Consider the following 27,612-nt stretch of genomic DNA (forward strand, 5'->3'; position numbering starts at 1 on the left):
AAAAAGACTTAAGTTGGACTTAACTGTCTGTCCAGTAAACTACAATCTCAAATGGCAATTTTAGTGATCAGACAGTTATCAGCCAGAGTTAACTGATAACTGACTTACTTAAAGAGGAGTTCTGCCTAGGGAAATAATAAATAAAAGTCAGCAGCTACAAATACTGTAGTTGCTGACTTTTAATATATGGAAAGGTACCTGTCCAGGGATCCCGCAATGTCAGAATCCCAGCCGATTTTTGGATTGGCTGTCGGGTGCTGCCGCTGCAATTCTTATTAAGGGACTCCAGCAGTGAAACCTTTTGGCTTCACAGTCAGTACATTAATGTACATGCGTGAAGTGCGCTGTACTTTATAACTGGCCCAGTGGCAGAGAAAGGAGGAGGGGGGCCGAACTTCTTAAGGATGGTACTGCGGAAGTGGGGAAAGGTACCTGTCAAAAACAGGTACATGTTTTCCCTGAAAGGTGCCAAATGTGGCACCAAAGGGGGAGGGGAGCAGATAAGCGGAGGTTCCACTTATTTGGGTGGAACTCCGCTTTAAAGTGGAATTAAATCTATAAATATAACAAAATCTGAAGGTAGGATCTTTATGTCAGAAGAGATCTTATTGGTTCCTTTTGTCATAAAGCCTTTTGAATACCTATCAATGTTTGTTTACTCTGAGCTGTGTATGTGCAGCTCAGCACACATTTTGGGCACAACTCTGTACTGGGATTATAAGACTCCCATGCATTTGCATGGAAGTGACATTGCGGCCCAGCCACCAGTGTCAGGATCTGGAAGGAACACCGGGAGGAGATGACCACATTCAGGACCAAGGGGAACACTGAGGGCCAATGCTGGAGGGGATCACTAGACAGGAAATTCTAAGCACATTATGGTTAAAAGCGCATAGAGAAGTGTATAGAAAACCAATTTTTGTTTTGGTTTTGGTTAGAGAGCTGTCTTTGTCCCAAATGGGGAGATTTATCCTCTCTATTTGTTCTATTAATCATTGTCGTCAGGACCCAAAGGAGGGAAATCTAGCCTTCTTTGTTGTCACCAGAACAGAAATAAATGATAAATCCTTCAATGGGTATATTCGTTCTTGTGGCAAATGCCAAATGAAAATATGACCCATTACAACGTGCATTAAAAATTCCAAGTAGAGTGCAAATAAAATACAGCTGAATCACAGATGCATAGGTGTGAATGTGCCCTAAGAGAGGATTTCCCTTACTTTAAAAAGATCTCTTCTCATTTTCTGTTGTGTCTTAAGACAGATAGTGAAAGAAATTTACTAAAGGAATACAGACAACAAAATGAACGTGACAGGAGTTTTAGCCCCTATTCTATCCAAACTTGAAATAAGAAAAGTGAAGATATACTTTAGCAAGGCAATGTAACTATTAATGTAAAAAGTGAAATGGTCCTCAAAAATAACTATTACATTTAGTTTACTATAGTTTGATAAAGGTGAACTTTAACTGGTTGTTGAAGGTTAACAGTAGTTTCTGGAAAAAATACTGTAGCTGCTGACTTTTAATAAGCAGATACATACCTGGCTAGAGATCCATCGCTGTCATCGCCCGGGCCAATTTTTAATCGGCCTTCAGGTGCTTGGCGCCACCATCTTGCTTTTGGAAATCCAGCTACGAATGCTTGTGGCTTCACAGCTGGCTCCCCAATGCGCATCTGCGAGTAGCGATGCACTTTCTGAATAACCCGCAGCCTCCAGAGATTGGTGATGTGTCTCAGGAGGTTGCAGGCGAGAGAGGGAGATCGGGGGGGGGGACTTTCACTTGGATCGCCTAGGCAATTCCAGCAGAAGTGGGAGTGGGTACCTGTCAAAACAATGTACCACTCCCGGAAAAAAAAATTGCAAAAGGTCTACATGAGAGAGGGAGGAAAAGGAAAAGCAGAGCTTACCTTTTTATGTGAAGTTTTGCTTTAATGTATTTTGAACATTGGTCTTTGTCACTATAAATAGGCCCAGCTGTAGAATGATATACGGTACATATCTGTGATAAAGCCTGGTAATCCATTACTGCCATTGCCCTACACAACTGAAAGATGAATATTCTAATTTGAATGTTTTTGGATTATTAAATAAAGCTTGACCTTCTTCTTAAAGAGGCAATTAGCCTTTAAATCTCACTATGGCATAGCTAAAGAAACATCTTGTCTTGGGCTTTAACTAATCAGACCCCAACATTTTTACCATATTTTAGATAGCATGGCTTTTTCTTTATTTGTAAGATGCAATATAAAGTATTTTGCAACTGCTGAGGTGGGAATGTGTCTTTGTTTGTGTTTTTAGTCCAAGCATTCCAGATATCTACAATATCTGCAGCATGACAAGCATGTTCTAAGATGATTAAGAGATACAGTGACCTACTGTAACTTCAAGGATATTTGTACTAAGAATATCTATCTACAGCTAAACAGCTGCAATCAAGTGATTCCTCTTCTCCCATAAGAACATTTTATAGAATTACATTTAATCATTACACCTGTAAGTGATGTGAGCACACGCCATATAAATAAACTAGTTCTACATTCTATAACAATTTAATTTCTTGCAATGTATACTTTCATATAATCAACTGCCATGGGGGAAACATTGAGGGTCTCTGGGCCTTTGTGCTTCAAGCTGAATATTACTCTTGAAATTTTTTTCAAACCTCTTGCCCCAGTAGAGAAGGCATATGGACAGAATTTTAAATGCACTGCAGAAAAAAAAAAGAGTTCAGTTCATTCAGGTAAATTACCTAATCGATAAGCTATCAAGTATAGAGGACAGAGCATGAGCAAAAGTGCCATTGACTGGACCGAAACACATACAGCACAATTCATCAATGCAGCGGTGCTTTGCGGGAGGTTTTAACCCTGTTTTGCCTGCTAGTGGGGGTTAAAAGTGCCCCGCTAGTGGCCGAATAGCATGACGGTAAAGCACTGCTAAAAATAGCGGTGCTTCGCCGCTGGCGCCTCGGTGTGGAAGCACCCTAAAGCAGAGCTCGCTAATCTTTTAGCCCACGTTGTATATTTGTGGGCTAAAAAAAAAAATCTGTTTTGTTTTCAATCTGAATTTACTGAATATTTTTATATACACTTATAGTAGAAAACTACAAATCAGTTTTAAAAATGAATGATCCAAATTTAGTTAAATTAATAAAATACTCCAAGAAATTTATTCACATCAAGAAGACCCTCCTTTCACATAAGAAGCCTCCTTCTATCAGAGCCCTTTCACATCAAAGTCCCCCTATCACCTCAAAGCCCCTCTTTTACAGTCCCCCATCACATCACCTTTTCATCGATGTCCTTGGTACTCCTATCCTACCATACAGTGGCAGTATGGCACAGGGTAGAAGGCAGAGCAGGTCTAGAGAGAGGGCAGGAATGCTTTGGTAGCCCTGAATGGCACCACTCAGGGTCAGTTTCACACATTTCCATGGTCTGGCTGGCTGCCAGCACCATAGCAGCAAGTGACATGGTGGAGTTGCAAAATCTGGTGTAGCTGTGCATGGCAGCCAATCATCTTCTAACTTCAGCTTGCTCAATTAAGCTTTGACAAAAAAAACCTGGAAGCTGAATGGTTTCAGTCCAGAGCTGCACCAGATTTTACACTCTCCAGTTTTAGTAAATCAACCCCAATGTGTCCTGGCTGCTCGGTGTCATTAATTGTTGTGATGCTGGTGGAGGCAAATACAGGACAAGTTGGTGCAGGCCAGAAAATATCTTTCAGCAGGCCGGATGTGGCCAGCAAGCCGTAGTTTGGAGACCCCTAATCTCTATACAAATTAGAATTTTCCACCTCCAGATGACACCAGATGAAACCAGAGTTCAGTGTAACCTCTCTACCTCCAGCTTGCTCCTAAGTCAACCAACATAATCACACTAACCATAAGTGCGTCCAATGTGTAGGCAGTACACTCAGGTCACACATAAGGATGCAAACCAATAAATAACATAGTCATCTTTTTTGCAATGCAGTGAGGCAGGATATATAATAAACAGAGCAGCTGAACAGAATTATTATTCCTTTAGCTTTCCAAATCTATCTATTGCAACTACTGTATATATTTAGCTGTAAAAAGGAGTGTTTATAGGGGGTACATATGGTCCTAATGTACCGGGCTGGGGTTTCACCACATCAGCAAGGATGCCTGGGTCCCTACCTGTACTACGGGGAAGGGTTGCCTGGATGTAGGGAAACCAAGCTTCAGGAAGCAGAAAATGGGCAATCTTATTTTGCATCTATCCAGTGGGAGCCTGAGGGCAGTATATAGTATGCATGCAATGAGGAAAGGAGCTCCCATGAGGATCCGGCACAGTTTAGTCATGTTTGAAATTTTCATCAAGAAGTGAGTGGAGGGAGAGGCTCATCCTCAATCATGCACTGTATACTGGGATGACTGCAGGCATCATAATGGCCTCTGTCTGATTTGAGTAGCGTGTGCTGGGCTCACTATGGCTGCAGTCCGATTTTCTCTTAAACATTTAATTAAGGGAATCTACATGTACCCGTATATCTTCTATATACTTACATTACAGTGTTATATAGAGGGGCAGCTATGGTCCTTTTTGGCAGCCTGATACTACATACAGTGTAGTATCAGGCTGGGGGGACCTGTAAAAACTTTAACCGCTTGCTGACCAGCCTGCGGCAAGTTGACTCGGCTGTGTGAATCGTCGTAGATGTACGCTAGGCTCGTACATAGCTTCCTGTGGGAACACGCACGCCGATGGGCCAGCAGGAGGTGCCAATCAGTGCGTCCGGTGGACTCGACGTCGACCGGCTGCCCGCGATCATTCCCCATAGAGACAGAATGGGGATCTAAACAAGGTGGATCTTCGTTCTGTCAGGGAATGACACAGAGATCCTGTATTTCTGCTATGCAGGAAGAAGGATCTGTGTGTTGTCCCATATAGCCCATCCTCCCAACAGTTAGGGAACACATTTAAATCCGCGATCACCCCTGATGTTAACCTCTTCCCTGTGTGAGGGGTTAGCTCGGCAGCGGGTGTGTGTGACCCCCTGGATGGGTTCACAACACAAAATCGGCACAGCAGACAGCGTTGGAGGTGCAAAAAACAAAAGATGCGGTTTATTTATGCTACATGCAGTGATACATATAAAAGCCAAACAAAAATAAAACATGAAAATAAATCCTGGTCAGCTTGACCTCTAACTACACACTTAGATTCCCTGTCTAACAACTGAGTGCAGCCTTGTGCTGCACCAGTCCCTGTCTCTGTTGTAGAGGTTTGCCACACAGGCGTTAACTCACCGCACAGAACAGATATCACACTCCCCAGTCTATACAACACAAAACTGGTTCCAGGATGGAGCATCTCCCTAAGCATGCTGGGGTTTTTTGTAGAGGTCTTAATGAGCCCACTTACTTCAGCTGGGCTCATTAACTCTTCCCCTCTAATTGTAAAGGTCTGCATAAAGCCTGAATCTAGGGCACACATATTTCCCATCCTGGATACAACCAGGTGACTTTACCTGCGTGCTGCCACATACCCCCCCCCCTCTTGTTTCAACCTTGGGGTTGTAACACAAGCAGTCAGACACGCATGTATCCGAGACAAAGCATCCACATTCCCCATTTTAACACCAGGGCGATGCTTAACTGTAAAGTTAAATTCGTGTAGGGCCAGGAACCACCTATTTACCCTTCTATTGGTCTCCTTGTTTTGAGCCATCCACTTTAAAGGAGCGTGATCAGTCACCAGGTCAAAGTGCCTACCTAGCAGATAGTACCGAAGGGAATCTAGAGCCCACTTCACTGCTAAACATTCCTTCTCAATCGTGGCGTAATTTACCTCATGGGACTTCAACTTCCTGCTGAGGTAAATGACTGGGTGCTCTTCCCCGTTCCAGACCTGGGATAACACTGCTCCTAACCCAACGTCTGATGCATCAGTTTGTACAACAAAGTCCTTAGAGAAGTCTGGTGAGTACAACACTGGCTGGCTACATAAGGCTGTTTTTAAGGACTGAAATGCTTCTTCAGCCTCTGGGGACCATTTAACCATAACAGACTCTTTCCCTTTTGTCAGGTTGGTGAGGGGCACAGCCTGAGAAGCAAAATGGGGAATGAATCGTCGATAATAGCCAGCGATTCCCAGAAAGGCTCGTACCTGTTTCTTGCTGTTGGGACGTGGCCAACTCTGTATGGCCTCGACTTTATTGACTTGGGGTTTTATCACCCCCCTCCCAATAGTGTACCCAAGATATTTGGCCTCCTCCTGTCCAATGGTACACTTCTTTGGATTGGCCGTAAACCCAGCTTCCCGGATAGAGTCTAGGACTGCTTGTACTTTCGGCAAATGTGAGACCCAGTCTGTGCTATGGATAATCACATCATCCAGGTAAGCTGCAGCATATTTCTGATGGGGCCTCAGAATCTTATCCATTTTCCGCTGGAATGTTGCCGGTGCATTCTGTAACCCAAACGGCATTCTCTTATATTGGAATGCCCCATCTGGGGTTACAAACGCAGTTTTCTCCTTGGCCGACTCGGCCAGGGGAATTTGCCAATAGCCTTTGGTGAGATCAAGAGTTGTCATATATCGGGCTGTTCCCAGCCGGTCAATCAACTCATCTATACGCGGCATGGGGTAGGTGTCAAATTTTGTAACTTTATTTAATTGTCGAAAATCGTTACAAAACCGCCAGCTCCCATCAAGTTTGGGCACTAGTACGATAGGACTGGACCAGTCACTCTGGGACTTCTCTATCACACCCAATTCCAACATCCTTTGAACCTCCCCACGTATTGCCTCCCGTCGGGCCTCTGGTATTCTATAAGGTTTTAGTTTTACCCTTTCTCCTGGCGGGGTGATAATGTCATGCTCTACGCCAGATGTTTGTCCCGGAAGCTCAGAGAAAATCTCTTTGTTACGAAGTACAAACTCTTTAACCTCCTGTTGTTGGGGTTTCGATAAGGTGTCTGCTATTCCAACCTCAGGAACTAAGCAATCAGGCTGTACTTGTGACAAAGTCTCTGCGACTAGGGATTCCCTATCCCTCCAGGCTTTCAGCAGATTGACGTGAGATAGATCTGCTCCGGCTTTCGCCTTCCTGGCTGTCTAACCCTGTAGTTCACCTCACTAATTTTTTCAATTACTTCGTATGGACCTTGCCATTTGGCCAGAAATTTGCTTTCAACCGTAGGGACTAGCACCAAGACCCTATCCCCGGGGAAAAAGTACGGGTCTTGGACCCACGGTTGTACACTCTCTGCTGTGCTAACTGCGCTTGGGTTAAATGTTCCTTTACGATTGGCATTACCTGTGCAATTCTATCTTGCATCAAGGCGACATGCTCAATCACACTCCTGTGAGGAGAACTCTCATTTTCCCAAGTTTCCTTGGCGATATCCAGCAGCCCTCTTGGGTGTCTCCCATAGAGCAACTCGAAGGGTGAGAAACCCGTAGAGGATTGGGGTACCTCCCTAATGGCAAACATCAGATAGGGTATTAGACAGTCCCAATTCTTTCCATCTCTATCCACCACCTTCTTTAACATTTGTTTTAGGGTTTTGTTGAATCTTTCAGCCAACCCATCTGTTTGGGGGTGATACACAGATGTACGCAATTGTGTCACTTTGTACAACTTGCATAATTCTTTCATAACCCTGGACATAAAGGGTGCACCTTGGTCCGTGAGCAGTTCCTTACAAATACCCACGCGGCTAAAAACAAGAGATAGCTCTTTGGTTTTGGTTTTGGCCGAGGTATTTCGGAGAGGAATTGCTTCCGGATAACGGGTGGCATAGTCCAATATAACCAAAATGTACTGATGCCCCCTGGCGGACTTCATTATCGGACCTACCAAATCCATTGCGATCCTTTCAAAGGGGACCTCAATGATAGGAAGAGGTACCAGCGGGTTACGGAAATGTGGCATAGGTGCCGACTTCTGACACACAGGGCAGGAGGAACAATAATTTTCTATTACCTTCATGACCCCAGGCCAATAGAATCTCTGCAATACCCTCTCTCTGGTTTTCTCTGTCCCCAGATGACCTCCCAGAATGTGCCCATGAGCCAATTCTAACACCAACTTCCTGTAAGGTTTGGGCACTACAAGTTGCTCAATGGTTTCTTCTGCCCTTTGAGCCACTCGATACAGCAGGTCCCTTTCCATAGTGAAGTAAGGATAAGGGCAAATCTTATCTGGGTTCACTAACTCGCCATCTATTTTCACCACATTTTCCCGTGCCTTTATTAGGGTGGGGTCTTTAAACTGTTCTGTGGCAAAATTTTCCCTGTGAACCTCAAGATCCGAAAACTCCACAGACGGCATGTTTTCATCTGAGGATGTTGGCTCCTCCCCAGTTTCTCGAGTTTCCCCGCCAATACCGACAAGGGAAATTCAGGAGAGTCCTCACCACTCCCAGAGGAATTCTGGTCATCTTCCTGGTTTATAGGGGCACCAGTGGGGGGCTCAGGACAATCCCAGAGTTCCCAGAATTTTGGAAAATTCCTTCCCACAATAGCATCATGTGGTAAGTGAGATACTAACCCCACCTGATGAGAGAGGTTACCTTTGGGGGTCTCAAAAAACACTGAAGTTACAGGATACTCTCGGGTGTCCCCATGCACACAAATAACAGCCACCCTGTTCTTCCCAGAGACCTCTGTAGTAACTAATTCAGCTTTTATCAATGTTACCAGGCTACCTGAATCCAGCAACACATCAACATTTCTACCATTAATACACATTTTACATTTTGTTTCTCAGGTCCCCGAATGGCAGTGCATGCAACTGTCGCAAACAGTGACTGACGTCTCTCCCTTATAAAGTCACATTGCATAGGCTCATCCACAACGGGGCAATTGGCTGCAATATGTCCCTCTTGCCGGCAGCGGTAGCAAATAATCTTGTTCGCTGTCTCTTGCAGCATGGGCTTCCTGGGCTGCTCCCGCCAGACCTTAGGTAGAACTCCCACCCTCTCACTCTCTCCACCCTCACCCCTTGGAGTCATCTTACACGCCACTGGGGATGATCTGGTCTTAGGGTGGAAAGTCCGTGAGTCCCTGGAAGAGGTGGTCAGGTTCTCTGTAGCCAAGTACCTCTCAACCAGATCCACAAGTTTATCTGCATTTTCTGGGTCTCCATGGCTTACCCATTTTTGGATGGCAGTAGGAAGAGCTCTCAGGAAACCATCCATAACAACACGTTCCACAATGTTTGGTGCGGTCAAAGTCTCTGGCTGCAGCCACTTCCTGCTCAGGTGAATGAGATCATACATTTGAGACCTGGGGGGATTTCCAACCTGAAAAGTCCAATTATGCACACGCTGAGCCCGGACGGCCAGGGTGACACCCAGCCGTGCCAATATTTCTGTTTTTAGCACCACATAGTCTTTTGCTTGGTCAGGCTCTAGGTCATAATAAGCTTTCTGCGATTCCCCAGTTAACAGAGGGGCCACCAGTCCAGCCCATTGCTCCTTAGGCCACTTTTCCCTTTCAGCAGTCCTTTCAAATGTGGTCAAAAACACCTCCGGATCATCCTCTCCAGTCATTTTTGTCAATAAACGGCTCACACCAAAGGATGCGTTATTATTGTAACCACTTGCTTCATTGGTCTGCGGACGTTGCTGTATTAATGTCTCTATTTTCTGTTGAAAATTCTGCTCTTGCTTCTGCAACAGGTCTATGAAGCGGGCTTCAGATTGCTGCTGGGCTTGTTGCTGAGCTTCCAGACTCTGCAGGTGAGCTTTCTGCTGGGCTGCAAGGCTCTTTTATAAAGCCGCATTTGTTTGCTGCTGATTTGCATTTGCTAGAGCCAGCTGTCTCAGTATCTCCTCCATGCTGGCCTTTAAAAAAAATGAAAAAAAACTGCCCACATTCTCCACCAACTGTGAGGGGTTAGCTCGGCAGCGGGTGTGTGTGACCCCCTGGATGGGTTCACAACACAAAATCAGGCACAGCAGACAGCGTTGGAGGTGCAAAAAACAAAAGATGCGGTTTATTTATGCTACATGCAGTGATACATATAAAAGCCAAACAAAAATAAAACATGAAAATAAATCCTGGTCAGCTTGACCTCTAACTACACACTTAGATTCCCTGTCTAACAACTGAGTGCAGCCTTGTGCTGCACCAGTCCCTGTCTCTGTTGTAGAGGTTTGCCACACAGGCGTTAACTTACCGCACAGAACAGATATCACACTCCCCAGTCTATACAACACAAAACTGGTTCCAGGATGGAGCATCTCCCTAAGCATGCTGGGGTTTTTTGTAGAGGTCTTAATGAGCCCACTTACTTCAGCTGGGCTCATTAACTCTTCCCCTCTAATTGTAAAGGTCTGCATAAAGCCTGAATCTAGGGCACACATATTTCCCATCCTGGATACAACCAGGTGACTTTACCTGCGTGCTGCCACACCTGCCAGTGACATTAGCACAATAGCAGTGCATATTTTTAGCACGGCTCACTGTAATAATGTCACTGGTTCCCAAAAAAGTGTCAAAAATGTCAGTTAGCTGTCCGATCTGTCCGCTGCAATGTCGCAGTCCTGCTAAAAATCGCAGATCACTGCCATTAATAGTTAAAAAATAAAAATGCCATAAATCTATCCCCTATTTTGTAGACGCTATAACTTTTGCGCAAACCAATCAATATACGCTTATTGAGGTTTTTTTACCAAAAATATGTAGCAGAATACAAATTGGCCTAAATTGATGGAGAAATTCGATTTTTTTTAATTTTTTTTATTAGGTATGTTTTATAGCAAAAAAAATAAAATATTGTTTTTTTTTTTCAAACTTGTCGGTCTTTTTTTGTCTATAGCGTGAAAAATAAAAATGCAGAGGTGATCAAATACCACCGAAAGAAATCTCTATTTGTGGGGAAAAAAAGGACGCAAATTTTATTTGGGTACAGCGTCGCACAAATGCACAATTGTCAGCTAAAGCAACGCAGTGCCGTATCGCAAAAAATGGCCTGGTTATTAAAGCGGAGTTCCACCCACCGCTGCAAAAATGAAAAAAACAGCAGTTACACATATTGCAGCTGCTGGCTTTTAATAATAGGACACTTACCTGTCCTGGAGTCCAGCGATGTCGGCACCGCAGATGATGTTTCCATCAGCTGTCAGGTGATGCCACCGCCATTGCAGGTAAGGGAACACGGCAGTGTACCCCCTAACAGCTTCACACCAGTAACCCTACTGCGCATGCGCAAGGCTCCACTCCTCTCTCCTACTGGCCCGGCAACAGGGGAAAGATGAGGGAGCCGAGCCGTGAACGTCAATATCGGTGGCTATGGCTCCCAGGAAGTGGGAACAGGATACCTGTCACCCCCCCCCCCCCCCCGAAAGGTGCCAATTGTAGGGGGGTTAAATGAGTGGAAGTTCTACTTTTGGATAGAGCTCTGCTTTAACCTTCTCAGCGGTATTCCCGAGTGTGGCTCGGGGTGAATTTTTCATACCAAGAGAGGTAACCCTGACACTCGGGATTGCATCGCAGAATCCTGGGAAAGTTGCTTACCTTGTCCCCAGGATCCTGCGATGTCTCTCCACTGTGTGCGGCGGCTGCGTCTTCCACCTGACGTACTGTATGCCGGGCTCCGTTCCCTGCAAGCCGACTGGGATGGAGCCTGGCGCCCAATTCAAAAAGTGCAAAAAAAAACAGAACACATACAGTACACTGTAATCTTACAGATTACATTACTGTATCAAATCATTTCACCTCCCTTTTGTCCCTAGTGGTTTGTACAGTGCCCTACCTGCAGTTCTATATTATATATACTGTTCTTTCTGCCTGGAAACTGGAAAATGTCCATAGCAACCAAAAAGCGTCCCTTTCCATCATAAGTGGTTTTAGACTAGCTAGAAAACAGTGATAGTAAATTAGAATCACTCGCAGAGTTGAGCGATAGTGATTTGCGGGGAGATCCGTCGTCAAACACTGAAAGTGACAACAGCGACAATTCTGCAACTGAGCAAATTTCAGTGTTTTTGATTTGATTACATTATTGAATACATTTTATTATTATTATATTATTATTTTTGATAATTATTTATAGTTATTTATTATATTATAATTTATGATTTTGTGTTGCAAACTTTATCATACCCGGGATGTCTACTAGACTCTTGTTTGGACAGATTTAAGCGAATTACAGGCCTACACTATAAAATGCCAATGTCCATACAAAACAATTGACTGCTTTGAGCATCAAAAATTTGACATAATCATACCGCCAGGGGCTTTAAGGAGGTAAATCCTTTGGGGGGCAGAAGTGGTTAAGGACTCTGCAGCATTTAAAAACAGAGATCATATATGCAAATTTTGAAATACAAGCAATATTTGTTGCTGGGTTAGAGAGGGTTGATAAATAAACCTGATACAACAGTGTGTTAACCAAGTTAGAATTTTCCAGCTGGCTTGTGCATACACATTCATGAGTGTAGTTGGCAGTGTGTGACATATGAGCATTAAATGCCTATAGTTAATATAATATCCTTGAAAAAGAAAACATCCTTGGTATGACCCAAGTATGTTCCTTTTGTGAAAAAACTTAGAATTATGCATACAGTGCACTTGGTGCGAGCCCTTAGAGCCAAGTTATTTATTTTTAAAATACAGTTGTTAGGTCACTTGTCATAAATGCACATTCCTTTTCCTCTTTAAATAACTCTGACATGGACATTGCTCCAAGACTGTAAGGATCTCAGTGAGAGAAAAGCTTTGCTTACAAGGGTTGCATGTGCGCACCAAAAATTATATAATCCAATACACAAAGTTCATTACACCGTATTTGAACTCTGTACCCAAGAAAAAATGCATTGCAGTCAACACTTAGAATTTTAGGGACTGACAGGGCTTCTGAGGGTTAGGGAAGCTCCTTTAAGGTCTCTCTTTGGCATACAAATATCCCCCTCCCATTTCTGCCTCCTAACCCACGCTAGCTATCTTTCGGGGGTTTTTTTTCGTTTTTTTACTGAAGTGATCAGTTAAATGTCTTTTTTTTATTTACCTGAAGCTGAGGTCTTTTTATATTTACCTGAAGCCGAGGTCACATAGCACCATGACCTGAGTCTTCTCCATTTTCTTTTTGCAAGGATCATTTCAGGTAGAGAAGAGGACTGATGTCATCATGGGGCAAGGGCGGCAGAGGACCAGTGGTCTCGGGGTGCCATCACAGCACTGGACTAGCCATCCCCTGTAGTGGTGATGGCGGTGGCACCAGAAACTGTGGTGACAATGGACTCGGACACGGGCCTTAGATGAGTATAGCTGCCTTCACCAGGTAAGGGGAATAAAAGGCTGTCAGGGTGCATGTGAGAGGGGTGGGAGAAGTGGGGAAAAATAGCTCTAGCCTGGCTTGAGACTTTTGTGCCCTTAAGAAGGAGGCAAAGGGTGCATTAGCAGTATTCTATAATAAAGTGGCTGCTAGGTGCCCTTGAGGAGGAGGAGTGAAAAGGGCACATTAGCACTACTATAAGCAAAAGGTGCTGCCATGTACCCTTTAGGAGGTTGAGGAAGAGGATGCATATGTAGTACTTGCTGGTAATGGTTGTTCTGCCCCTGGAAGGAGTAACATGAGAAAGGCTTTGTCAGTCACTTCACTACATCTTGTGCAATTCATCAATGCAAGGGTGAAAAAACCCAGCTCACAAGAGCCTTTCCATGCTTCTCTCATATGTTTGCCAGTAAAGGAAGATTTGAAGAAGAGCAGACAGCTTATAACCGTAGGATTTAACATTTAAAGTGATTGTAAACAATCACCTTGTAAAACAGCCTATTCAGTTTTACTTACTCAAATTCCAGCGTAAACACTGAATTAGGTGTAATGCATTTCTGACATAAAGGCTTATATGTCTCATGTCTGAAAGAGCATTAAAAAATTCTTCTGTGTGTTGGCCATGCAACCAGATTCTCACTTCCATTTTTACCATAACACTGTCAAGAATATCATGATTGCTATGGGACACAGACAGTTCTTGCAGACACGTTTTATTCATGAGGTGTCAAAAACAACTCTGGTTGTCATAAGCCACATTCCTCCACTTTTTCAGATATCTTAAATTAAGCAGCATATATAAAACAAATATGATGTAGAAAATCCCCAAAATCCTGGCCTATTATAATCACTGACCCTAGAAAGCTGTAACGAGCTAGATGTATTCCCTAATTAAAATAACTTTAATATACAGTATATCTATTATTTAATTGATAGTCTTAATTAGACCCAAAGTAGTTTCAAGGTGCCACATCCCTATATAGTTGTATTAAAGAGATAAATTAGTGGCCTGGGATTTTTAATTGGCACCAAGTATACGTACACAGCTGAATTAGAATTTACAGTATTTATTAATACAATTTCTGCTTAAGGACCGCCTCACACTGATATACGTTGGCAGAATGGCTGGGCCCAATCACGTACCTGTACGTGGCTCTTTAAGTGGCCAGCCGTGGGTCGGGAGCGCGCCGCTGGCCACTCCGTGAGCTCCATGACTGTGGCTGCGGGACCAGCAGCCCGAACACCACTGGTGTCCCGCAATCGGGTCACAAAGCTGAAGAACGAGGAGAGGTCTGTGTAAACAAACCTCTCCCCGTGCTTCCTACTGTGGCTGTCACCGATCGTCTGTTCCCTGTTATTGGGAAAGACGATCAGTGACATCACATGCCAGGCCACACCCCCTACAATAAAAAAAAACACATAATGTCACACATAACCCCTACACTGCCCCCTAGTGTTTAACTTCTTCACTGCCAGTGTCATTTAAACAGGAATCAATGCATTTAAATAGCACTGATTGCTGTATAAATGACAATGGTCTCAAAAATGTGTCAAAAATGTCCGATGTGTCCGCCATAATGTCGCAGTCACAATAAAAATCGCTGATTGCTGCCATTACTAGTAAAAAAAATATATATTAATAAAAATGCTATAAAACTATCTCCTATTTTGTAAACACTATAACTTTTGCGCAAACCAATCAATAATCGCTAATTGCAATTTTTTTTACCAAAAATATGTAGAAGAATACATATCGGCCTAAATTTAGGAAAAAACTTTTTTTTAGATATTTTTTGGGCATATTTATTATAGCAAAAAGTAAAAAATATTGAATTTTTTTCTTAATTGTCGCTCTATTTTGTTTATAGCGAAAAAAAAAAAAAAAACGCAGAGGTGATCAAATACCACCAAAAGAAAGCTCTATTTGTGGGAAAAAAAGGATGCCAATTTTGTTTGGGAGCCAAGTCGTACGACTGCACAATTGTCAGTTAAAGCAACGCGCAAAAAGGGGCTTGGTCTTTTGGCTGCAAATTGGTTCGGGGCTTAAGTGCTTATGCACAATAGTGTATATATATATATATATATATATATATATATATATATATATATATATATATATATATATGCAATAAACTCCCCATAGACTGACCCAGCAGATCACCCAATGGGCAATTTAATAGTATAATACAAATAAGTGAAGAGGACTTTTTAAGGTCAGTGTAAGTACCCATATGCATAGAATTTTTGGGGGGTCTTGGTCATTTTCTGATAAACCTGTTTCACTTATTTATGTTATAGTATTATATTGCCCATTGTATGATCTATTGGGTCATTCTGTGAGGAGTGTATTGCATTTTATCTGCTATATTGGACAATGTCATGTAACCACCTCGGGTAAGGGCATCCATCATACATCATGTTATGCTGAGTAATTATTTGTGTAAACTATCAAACAAATATAATGTAAATCTTTTTTATTATGATTTGTATTTTTGGTTTAATTTATTCACATGTGTTTATGTTACAAATCATACTCCTATACCAACCCCCTGAAGAAGACGTATAACTTTTGAGTTGAAACACGTTGGGATTTTTTGTACACTCTTTAAGCATTGAAGATGTGCCGTACTATATATATGGTAGTTTTGAATCTATGCATGTTGTTTTTTGTTGGCGCTTACTATGTTGGAGACTATTGTCTCTTAAGACATTGTATTAATAAATATTGTGAATTTTAATTTAATTATTTGTATTCTTGGTTTCAATTAAAAATCCCAGGCCACTAATTTACCTCTTTGATACTACAGTATATCTATTGTATTTTCCAATAAGAAGTGCTATAGACTGTTGTAGTGCCATACAAACAGAAGATCATAATATTAACAATAATATTAATAATAGTAAAGTGCTAAGGATGTTGTTGTGCCATACAAACAGAAGATGATAATAATAAATATAGTAATAATAACCATAACAACAACAATAATAATAATAATAATAATATAATGCAATGGACTGCCGTGGAGCCATATAACAGAAGATGATAATAATAAACATAGTAATAATAATCATAACAACAACAACAACAATAATAATAATAATAATAATAATAATAATAATAATAATAATAATAATAATAATAATATGAATAATAATATAATGCAATGGACTGCTGTGGAGCAATATAACAGAAGATGATAATAATAAACATAGTAATAATAATCATAACAACAACAATAATAATAACATGCAATGGACTGCTGTGGAGCCATATAACAGAAGACGACAATAATTAACATAGTAATTATAATCATAACAACAACAACAATAATAATAATAACATGCAATGAACTGCTGTGGAGACATATAATAAAAGATGATATTAATACAAATGATAACAATAATAAAATGCTATGGACTGCTGTGGTGCCATACAAACATAAAATGATGATGATGATGATAATAATAATAATAATAAAAACCATCATAATAATATTAATAACGTGTTACGGACTGCAGTGGAGCCATACAACAGAAGATCATAATAATACAAAACGCAATACTAATAATACGAGGGGTCTTTAAAAAGTTTCCATACTTTTTTTATATTTATTTGAGTTTAAAAAAAGTGTGGAAACTTTTTCTAAGAACCTTCGTAATAATAACTATAATAATGAAATGCTATGGGCTGCTGTGGTACCATACAAACAGAAAATTATGTTAATAATAATAATAATAATATTAATAATAAAAATAATAACGTGCTATAGACTGCTGTTCTGCCAAACAAACAGAAAATAATGATGATAATAATATTATTATTATTAGTAGTAGTAATAATAATAATAATAATAATAATAATAAAGCACTATACAGAATGCTGCTCATTTTAGATTCCAACATCTCAGGTAAATATCTATTTAGGTATCTATTTAGAAAATGGACTTACCATCTGGGATTGGCTCTTCGGACAGCCATTGATATCTTCAACCTTTTCATTTGCTGAACAGAGAAGCAGAGGTGAGTTAGTGAAAGGAGTAATGACACTTGAGTTGCCAGTTAAGTCAAAGTGTATTCTGTTACCTCCAGCACTCCAGTCCCCATTCAGCAGTCTCTCCTACTATCAGACACACCAGGACCATACACACTCTACAACACTGGAAGTGTGAATGTGATCTACTGCTAATTCTCCTGGCCCTGCCAAGTAACTGCTGACATGAAATCCTCCCCGATTGTCTATGCATGGCCAGGGATAATGTTTCAAGGCATCCCAGAAAAGACTCATTCCGTCCAGCACACACAATGTCTACATGGGAGAAGTATGGTTTGATCAAGTCCTCCTCTCTGACATTTCAGCATGTGGAGGATGCATTGAAGCCGCTGTAAAATTTTGATTAGTTACATCCCAGTATTTTAATGCTAACAAATTTAAAACCAAACTCAGAGAATAGTTTGAGCTTGAGGAAGACATCTGGAATTAGTAACTGCAGTGCAGACATATTGAAACACACACTCTGTTTAATCTTTTCATATCTAAAGTCATACTGCCACCCAGCTACTTCCCTGCTGCTCCCTGACACTTACCAATGATCTGAATGATCTCTGCCAGCAGGACACCATCAGCAATATCGTGTTGTAAATCCTTAATCAGCCTCTTGTGACCAGACTTTGCTAGGTAGTGATTTGCCCAGTCTGTGTAAATCTACAAGACAAGGGGGAAAGGGAGGGATAAGGGGGAGAGAAGATAATAAAAATTATTCAGAAACTGCATTGACTTGAATAGGAGAACTATTCAGAATCGCATTCCAACTTGGAAAGTCACAGCTCAGAAGGAAACTGTTATGCTGTTATTATTTAAACAATTTCTTTCCTATTCCCAGCTCTAATGACTCACTTTATTTTTAAATGAGGGTCGCTGGAGTTCTCTGACCACACAAGAAACACTCTCACTTCATATCTATCAAGGAAACTGCTGTCACAAATCTATCACTTCCATTCCTCCCTAATGAGTAAGGCCAATTGATTTATCAGGGTGAAATGTGAGAGTCTAAAACCTTTTTTTTTAGAAAGGAAAAGTAAATTTAGATTGTAAAAGTTTATGGATTTTTTTGTCATATAACATACATACAAGTTTTTTATCTTTTTTTTTTTTTTTGCTCAAAGCAACTGTGGAGTCCATCAAAATAATAAATACTCTACATTATAATAATAGTAACATAAACAAACCATATATCTGCTAAGCCGGCCATATGTGACTTGTCAAACTTTAAAGCATCATACACACGATCAGAAATTCTGCCAGCAAAAGTCAGATGAGAGCTTTCGGTCAGAAATTCCAACTGTGTGTATGCGCCATCCGACTTTTGCTGGCAGAATTCCAGCCAGCAAAAGATTGAGAGCAGGTTCTCTATTTTTCAGGCGGAAAAAGTTCTGATCGGAAATTCCGATCATCTGTACAAATTCCGACGTGCAAAATCCCTACGAATGCTCGGAAACAATTCGACGCATGCTCTGAAGCATTGAACTTCATTTTCTTGGCTCGTTGTAGTGTTGCACGTCACCACGTTCTTGACTGTCGAACGTTCAGAGAACTTTTGTGTGACTGTGTGTATGCAAGCCAAGCTTGAGCGGAATTCCATCAGAAAAACCCTCCAAGTTTTTTCCGATAGAAAATCTGCTCATGTGTATGGGCATAATTGAAAAATTTAAGGAGCCAGGTGAAAAATTGTTGGCAGAACATTGACTGCAACCAGTCAACCAATCACATACATCTTTTTTTCTGTATTCAAACAACAGTGGGTATTGCAGCTGCTTTAAAAAAAAAGCTGGCACTGGAGATTTCTCCATCCACAATCCATGGATAGAGAAACCTATGTATGGCTAGCCTTAAGTTAAGCGTTCTAGCAGTGTTTACCCTTGAAGGGTATGTTCAGTTTTGTGATGGCTCAGACAAATTTATTTGTTTGCTGACTTGTTAATATTGTTATATTTCTATAGAGAATTAAGCAAAAGGATCTGCTAAAATTGTTGGTCAACAGATACATAGATCCATGTAAGTCGGGACCCAGGCTTGGCAGGGCTACAGATCTCCCCACCATTGTCCTCCAGTGCTGTAGCAAGCCAAGGCATAATTGAGATCTCTGGATTCACCCAAATACTGTTATGAGCTTCATCTTGTATTGTCACTAGGGGTCCTCCCATAGAAATTGCACCATGAGCTCAAGTTTATTTGCTGAACACACATACAGTAGTTCTTTTCAGTATGAAATACCAAAGACAGGTCAGCGAGCACGTGACCCACGGCTGGGCTCTTAAAGGGCAACGTACCTGTACGTGCTTGTACCCAGCGATGCCATTCTACCGACGTATATCGGCGTGAGGCGGTCCTTATGTGGTTAAGGCTTATATGTAAGTTATTGCCATAAAAAGTGTTTGGGGATGTGGCTCCTCCCCCAGGGGACATGTATCAATGCAAAAAAAGTTTTAAAAACTGCTGTTTTTTCGGGAACAGTTATTTTAATAATGCTTAAAGTGAAACAATGAAAGTGAAATATTCCTCTAAATTTCATAACTGGTGGGTGTCTATAGTATGCCTGTAAAGTGGCGCATGTTTCCCATGTTTAGAACAGCCCGAGAGCAAAATGACATCTCTAAAGGAAAAAAAGTAATTTAAAACTGCTTGTGGCTATAATGAATTGTCGGTCCCGACAATACACATAAAAATCATTGAAAAAAAGATGGCATGGGATTCCCCCACAGGGGAACCCCGAACCAAAATTAAAAAAAAAATGCATGGGAGTCCCCCCAAATTCCATACCAGGTCCTGCAGGATATATGAATATTACCAAAAAAAAAATGGTGTGGGGGTTCCCCTCAAAATCCATACCAAACCCTTCAGATCTGGTATGGCTTTTATGGGAAACCCCGCACCAAAATAAAAAAATGACGTGGGGTCCCCCCAAAATTCCATACCAGACCCTTACGTAATCGAGTGATCCCGCCCCCTCTGACGCTATGAGAAAGCCATAGGGATGTCCCCGTGCGTCAGAGGGGGGTGAGGTCACCCGGCGATGTCGTCATGTGGCCCCGCCCTCAGTTGTAAAAGAGCTGTCACCTGAGAGGTCAGTCATTACCGCAGGTGGCAGATCATTGGCGGAATGCAGCTTTTTTCCTGGTCCGTTGGATCAAGAGAAGAAGAAGATGTGGGACACTTTTATTTTTTTTAATTTTTAATAAAGGAATTGTCCCAAGCTGTGTCTTTTTTTTTTTTGTGAAATGGTAGGGGTACATTTGTACACTGTTACCATTTAACACAGGGGGAGGCCAGGATCTGGGGCCCCCTTGTTAAAGGGGGCTTCCTGATTCCGATAAGCCCCCCATCTGCAGACCCCCACAAGCAAGGGTTGTGGGGATGAGGCCCTTGTCCCCCAAAGCACCCTCCCAATGTTGAGGGCACATGGACTGGTACATTTCAGGAGGGGGGACGCTCTCTCATTCCCCCCTCTTTTCCTGTGGCCTGCCAGGATGCGTGCTCGGATAAGGGTCTAGTATGGATTTTTGGTGGGACCTACGCCATTTTTTTTGGTGCGGGAATCCCCTTAAAATCCATACCAGATCTGAAGGGCCTGGTATGGAATTTGGGGGGACCCCCAAGCATTTTTTGTTTATTTTGGTCCGGGGTTCCCCTGTCGGGGAATCCCATGCTGTTTTTTTCAGTGACTTTTATGTGTATTGCCGGGACTGATAATTCATTATAGCCGCGAGTAGTTTTAAATTACTTATTTTCCTTTAGAAATGTCATTTTGCTCTCAGGCTGGTCTAAACACAGGAAACATGCATCACTTTACAGGCATATTATAGACACACCCCAGGTATGAAATTTAAAGGAAAATTTCACTGTTATTGTTTCACTTTAAGCATTATTGAAATCACTGCTCCCGAAAAAAACTGCAGTTTTTAAAACTTTTTTTGCATTGATACATGTCCCCTTGCATATAAGCCTTTAAAATTAGCACTTTTGATTTTTCATGTTCGTGTCTCATAGACTTTAACGGTGTTTGCGTGTTCAAACAAATAATTTTCCTGTTCGCATGTTCTGCTGCGAACCGAACCGGGGGGTGTTCAGCTCATCCCTAACTGTAAGTATTTCATCTTATTCCTCCACCCCTAGACTTAATGAACGTTTAACCCTTGCAGTTCGGGTGCCCCCCTGGAAGGGTTTTTTTTATGCCCAGAGATAAGGCCTCTACACTGGGCAACCTAGCAGCTCCTGACCAAGTGGCTCTGCCACAATACATACAAAGCAACAGTTTGTTACGTTACCTATCTCTTTGGTTGACTATCCTGGATGACAATCCTCCTTTTGCCTCCTTTGGGTTTGCATTCACTGCTATGCTATTTAATATGTACATATGCTCTCTTTAGTTCAGCTCTATCCTTTTGCTCTTTGCAGGTTTACTATTGTGCATTAAGCTGGATTCGCATCTATGCATTTTTTGTACTTTTTGCATTTTGCAGATTTGCACTACAGAACATGTTCCATAGAAAACCATCTTAACGTGGTTGTAAACCCTTACAAACCACTTTGACCTACAGGTAAGCCTAGATTAAGGCTTACCTGTAGGTCCAAGAAACATCTCCTAAACCTACACGGTTTAGGAGATATTTACTAAAAGACAGTGACAGCTGTCTACGGCGCATGCGCCGTAGACAGCGGCACGCAGGCACACTATCGCCGTTAGCAGCATGCCACTGCTAACGCCGATATGCCATTAGTGGCGGCTCCCGTGCGCAAGTGCGGGAGTGACGTCATTGCTGCTCCGGCGCTGTGAGTGGCCGGAGCAGCGATACCCAGAAGAAGATGGATGCTCCAAACTACAGGGGACAGCGGTGGCATCGCTGGCTCCTGTGTCAGGTAAGTGACACATAATGGGCTACTATGCGATGCATAGTAGCCCATTAAGCTTTACCTTTGCAGGGAGACAAAGAGGAAGTAAACCCATCAGGGTTTACTTCCTCTTTAACCACTTAACAACCGCCGCATGCCATTGTACATCATCCGATCGGACCCCCTCCCGCTGTATGAGGCAGTCCGTTTCGCTTCAGGAGCAATCCGGGATGAGGGGATGGCCGTTGGTTTCTGGCCATCCCCTCTCGATCGCTCCTGGCGAATGAGAAGCTTCCTATCACTGTGTATTGTATACACAGGCAGGGAGGAAGTGATGTCATTCTCCTCGGGGCGGTCTTATTGACCGGACTACGAGGAGAGGACACAGTAAGTCTGCACCAAACACTACACTGACACTAACTAACACACAGGCACACAAACCCCCCCCGATCACACCCCTCCCCCCCTCCCCTCCCCCCAGTCACAGTGTCACTGATTGCAGTGATCATTTATTTACTGATCACTGCATTCAGTGTCAATTGTAAAAGTAAAAAGTGTCAGGGCAGTTAGTGTTAGGTCCAGGGTAGCCCCCTACCACCCCCCAATAAAGATTTAACCCCCTGATTGCCCTTTCACCCCCTTTTGCCAGTGTCACTAAGCGATCATTTTTCTGATCGCTGCATTAGTGTCGCTAGTGTCGCTAGGTAGCTAGTTATTTTTTTAGGTTCACCGCTAGGTTTTTATAGCGCTAGGTACCCCGATATACTACCCAATAATGGTTTTAACCCCTGATTGCCCCTAATTAACCCTTTCACCCCCTTTTGCTAGTGTCACTAAGCGATCATTTTTCTGATCGCTGCATTAGTGTCGCTAGTGTCGCTAGGTAGCTTGTTATTTTTTTAGGTTCACCGCCAGGTTTTTATAGCGCTAGGTACCCCCATATACTACCCAATAATGGTTTTAACCCCCTGATTGCCCCTAGTTAACCCTTTCACCAGCGATCACCGTATAAGTGTCACTGGTGACGCTGGTTAGCCAGTTAGTTATTTAGGTTCCCCGTCAGGTTTTTATATAGCGCCAGGGACCCCCATATACTACCTAATAAAAATTTGAACCCCCTGATTGCCCCTAGTTAACCCTTTCACCAGTGATCACCGTATAAGTGTTACGGGTGACTCTGGTTAGTTAGTTTGCTTTTTATAGCATCAGGGCACCCACCATTTATTACCCAATAAAGGTTTAACCCCCTGATCACCCGGCGGGTGATATCAATTAGGTTTTAGGGTCAGGGTCTGAGTCGCCCCAGGCAGTGCTAGGCTAGTGCCAGTATCGCTAACACCCACGCGCAAAGCATACACCTCCTGTAGTGGTATAGAATCTGAACAGATCAATATCTGATCTGATCAGATCTATACTAGCGTCCCCAGCAGTTTAGGGTTCCAAAAAAACGCATTGTTAGCGGGATCAGCCCAGATACCTGCTAGCACCTGCGTTTTGCCCCTCCGCCCAGCCCACCCAAGTGCAGTATCGATCGATCGCTGTCACTTACAAAAACACTAAACACATAACTGCAGCGATCGCAGAGTCAGGCCTGATCCCTGCGATCGCTAACAGTTTTTTTTGGTAGCGTTTTATATTTAAATCCGGAAGGCAGTGCTTGGTTTTCAGGGTCCCGTACGTGGCTAGGCTCCCAAAAAGTCCCCCACATGTGGTATCCCCATACTCGGGAGAAGCAGCAGAATTTATTTTGGGGTGTAATTTGACTTATGCCTATAGCATGTGTGAGCAATATATCATTTAGTGACAACTTTTTGTAAACTTTTTTTTTTTTGTGTCAATCACTTAGGACAAAAAAAAAATATTCAGTGGGCTCAACAAGCCCCTCAGCAATTTCCTTGGGGTGTCTACTTTCCAAAATGGGGTCATTTGGGGGGGGGGGTTGTACTGCCCTGCCATTTTAGCACCTCAAGAATTGAGTCATAACTTAAAAGCTGTGTAAATTCCAGAAAATGTACTCTAGTTTGTAGACGCTATAACTTTTGCGTAAACCAATAAATATACACTTATTGACATTTTTTTTTACTAAAGACATGTGGCTGAATACATTTTGCCCTAAACGTATGACTAAAATTGAGTTTATTCGATTTTTCTTATAACAAAAAGTCGAAAATATATTTTTTTCTCAAAATTTCTCAAATTTCGTTTGGGTACAACATTGCATGACCGCGCAATTACCAGTTAAAGCAGTGCAGTGCAAAATTGTAAAAAGACCTCTGGTCCTTAGGCTGAAAATTGGTCCGGGGCTGAAGTGGTTAAATGGACTGTAGTGCAAATCTGAAAAATGCAAAAAGCAATAAAAATACATAGGTGTGAATCCAGCCTTACTAAATATTGGTTGAGTTGAGTATTGGTTTGTGTATCAATATTGATATTGCTGAAATACTAACAGTGGGTGGGCATGTTGGCTAGACAAAAGTTGATTGGCGAAATCAGCCAATGGGCTCTTGCAGCAGTCAGAATGCAATAGCACAGCAGGGGATTCCTGTATCCACACTGTATGGATAGAGAAATCTGTTGGATTTCTGTTTAGCCTGCAGGCTGACCGAAATAAAATCTAAGTGTAAGGCCCAGACCAGGTTTTCTACAGACACTAGTGAAAAAAAAAAATGTCATCATGTTTTAAAGAAGCAGGTTACTGTTTTATGTAAGTTTGTTTTCATGGAGTAAGGAGTACTGTTTGTATTTTTGTATATGTAATTTTTTTGTAATTGTATAATTAAAAGTGTAATATTTGCTGTGTGACCCCCCCCCCCCTTTTTTTTAGAAGTGTATAAAATTGTTTGCACACCTTATTGGAAGGCCAAAGTGGTGCAATTCCCATATGTAAAATGATGCACTACTACCCTTTCAAATGTATAGTTTGAGCAAATTTGTATGCACAGGTTACAGTGCTGAAAGGTTATACTTCTCTTTTTAAAAAGTTATATACTGTATTGCATTTTCAGATATCAAATCTCCAGGAAATACCAAATGCAGCTGTTAGACACAAGATTAAAAACAACACATCATAAGTATCCTGGCCAACTCTGATATGTGCGCCAGCCTCTGAGATTTAAATAAGGACACCATTGAGTATAAGTTGTGGAAGATAGGCTTTAGTTTTTCACTGTCATAATCGGATGTTCTCAAGGTCAAAATAGAAATTTTATTGCAAACCAGCAGGTTGCTGCTATCCCAGCACATTAACTGAATCAAGTAGAATACATGTTATATCTAAAAAACATGAGGCAAGATGATCCACAATTTGTGCACCTTCATACCGTTTAATGATAGTGAAAGTGTTCTTCACATTTTTAAAAATGCTTCATAAATTTTTTTATATAAATCTGTTAATAGAGTTTAACAGACCCTTAAATACAACAAAGCAACATCAAATTACAGTGGTGCAAGTCCACACAACAACATCAGAAATGTTGATTATAGAATTAAAATGAGCAATGCATAGAATTACACCTATGGGTAACAAATGTTGCTGCACACATGAACGTGGATATTCAAGAGTTTGACAAATAAGTAGATCACAGGAAATATGTTAAACAAATGAGAGGGAATGTTCTCATTGCAAATATAGACATATAAAGAATAGGTTAAAAATTAAATTTGTGAACAGGTCATCTCTGGAGCAGTGGAGGGATCAGCCAACCATTTGGACCAGACCCTATCATATTTCCTGGGGCAGCCTCTGTTAGTGTAGGTGTCTTTATAGAGAGGCAGACTGTTGTTCACCAATTATTTCCAGAATTAAATTGGGAGAGGGGGGGACTTTTTCCAATGTAACGCTATAGCTTTCCTAAAATAAAACAGAACTAGGGTGGTCAGTGTACGTTCAACCATAGTGGGATGTCCTCCATCAAACTCAATATACAAATGCGCACAGAGGGTTGTAGAGGAACTCATATGACACCATTTATTCTCACAACCGGTGGTGGTCATTTTGTATATTCACCCAACACTGACGTTACAAGGAACACGTTTTATTTTCACTTGATCCAGTTCACCCCTTTTCATCACTATTTTTTATGTACTGATCAACTTTCAATTTATCAATTTTAATAGGACACTATATAGACGTATTTAGAGTTTTATTTTGTGTTTATTCACATTGTTTCATATTGTTTTCTACATACACATGATTTTGTAGCTGTACAAAATGTCTAAGCGCTGCACATATTTTTATTTCTAGTTTGATTTGCATTTGTTTATTGCTGTGCTGGCTGCTGCTTGAAACACTTTTGTTGTCAGTGCGATATACACAATTTCCATTTATTGCAACAAGTACATCTGTCCAGAACCCGGTAACAGCAGGAAAATACCAGATAATGTGGAAGAAATCACCCAAGGGGTCTCCGCATCACCAATACTCCAGCGGATGGGAGAGCTTCATCCTATGAAGTCTATAATGAGTAAATTAGGCTCTACGGATATTTTTAATTGTATGAGTCTGTCCCGTAGGGAGGCCAAAGACAAAGGAAACAGAAAGGAAGGTCCCAAATACCCACCTAATCATAAACGTCAAGGTCTGGTATGTCACACTGCCACTGGGCCCTAAGTCCATCCAGGGTTGGAAAGGACACCAACAAGTGAAAGGTGAAATTACAAGTTAGACATAGTTTTCACATCACATTCTGTTTCAGAGAACTTCCTTCAAGGTTGATTTGACTACAAGTAGAGAAGAATGTGGGAACTGACCATGAAAAGCATAGGAGAGCTGTAGATAGCAAAATATGAGGGTTATTATAGGCTGCATAAAGTTGGGATAGTGAAAGCAAGGAGTGGCCAGTGATGACTTGAGAGATTGTTCTAATGTCATACATAGTCCAAGCACTAGGCTCAGGGGGCATAAATAAATGGGATAAAGTAGAGTTAAACCACGGGGGGGGGGGGGGGGGGGTTACTAGGAGAAACAGCCAATTTGGTATAACCTTTAAGCACCAGACCTGCCTTCCAAGCCGGTAGAGTGGTGATCATAGGTGGGACAAAAGGGTAGGGAGCTTAGGAGCCCCTGAATAAAATGAGTTTAAAGGGCTTCTTAAGATCAGACCATTGCAGCTTCTAAAAGGGTGGCAGGGTTAGCAGTGTTAGGGTTTAAAAATGCTTCCTACAGTGGGGATCGAAAGTTTGGGCACCCCAGGTAAAAATGTGTATTAATGTGCATAACGAAGCCAAGGAAAGATGGAAAAATCTCCAAATGGCATCAAATTACAGATTAGACATTCTTATAATATGTCAAAAAATGTTAGATTTTATTTCCATAATTTACACCTTCAAAATTACAGAAAACAAAAAAATGACGTCTGCAAAAGTTTGGGCACCCTGCAGAGTTAATATCTTGTTACTGCCCCCTTTGGCAAGTATCACAGCTTGTAAATGCTTTTTGTAGCCAGCCAAGAGTCCTTCTTGTTTGAGGTATCT

The 27,612-nt window shown here is 41.8% G+C and overlaps 1 protein-coding gene across 22 annotated transcripts in view; it reads right to left on the minus strand.

Moving 5' to 3' along the window:
• The window catches only part of NAV3 (neuron navigator 3), an 873,011-nt gene that overhangs the window by 300,779 nt on the left and 544,620 nt on the right, over positions 1-27,612 (minus strand). For 21 of the 22 annotated variants that reach the window (XM_077474065.1, XM_077474059.1, XM_077474072.1 and 18 more), the window contains 2 exons: positions 17,838-17,955; positions 17,203-17,255 (listed from right to left, as the gene is read on the minus strand). In XM_077474065.1, coding sequence (XP_077330191.1) covers positions 17,203-17,255; positions 17,838-17,955 — 171 coding nt within the window. Of the gene's footprint in view, positions 1-17,202; positions 17,256-17,336; positions 17,463-17,837; positions 17,956-27,612 lie in introns of those variants that run through there. The other variant, XM_077474069.1, reaches the window with a different exon arrangement.

This window comes from Lithobates pipiens, unplaced genomic scaffold (assembly GCF_037356315.1).
Source record: "Lithobates pipiens isolate NorthernLeopardFrog02 unplaced genomic scaffold, aLitPip1_a1.2 Scaffold_8, whole genome shotgun sequence".
NCBI lineage: Eukaryota > Metazoa > Chordata > Amphibia > Anura > Ranidae > Lithobates > Lithobates pipiens.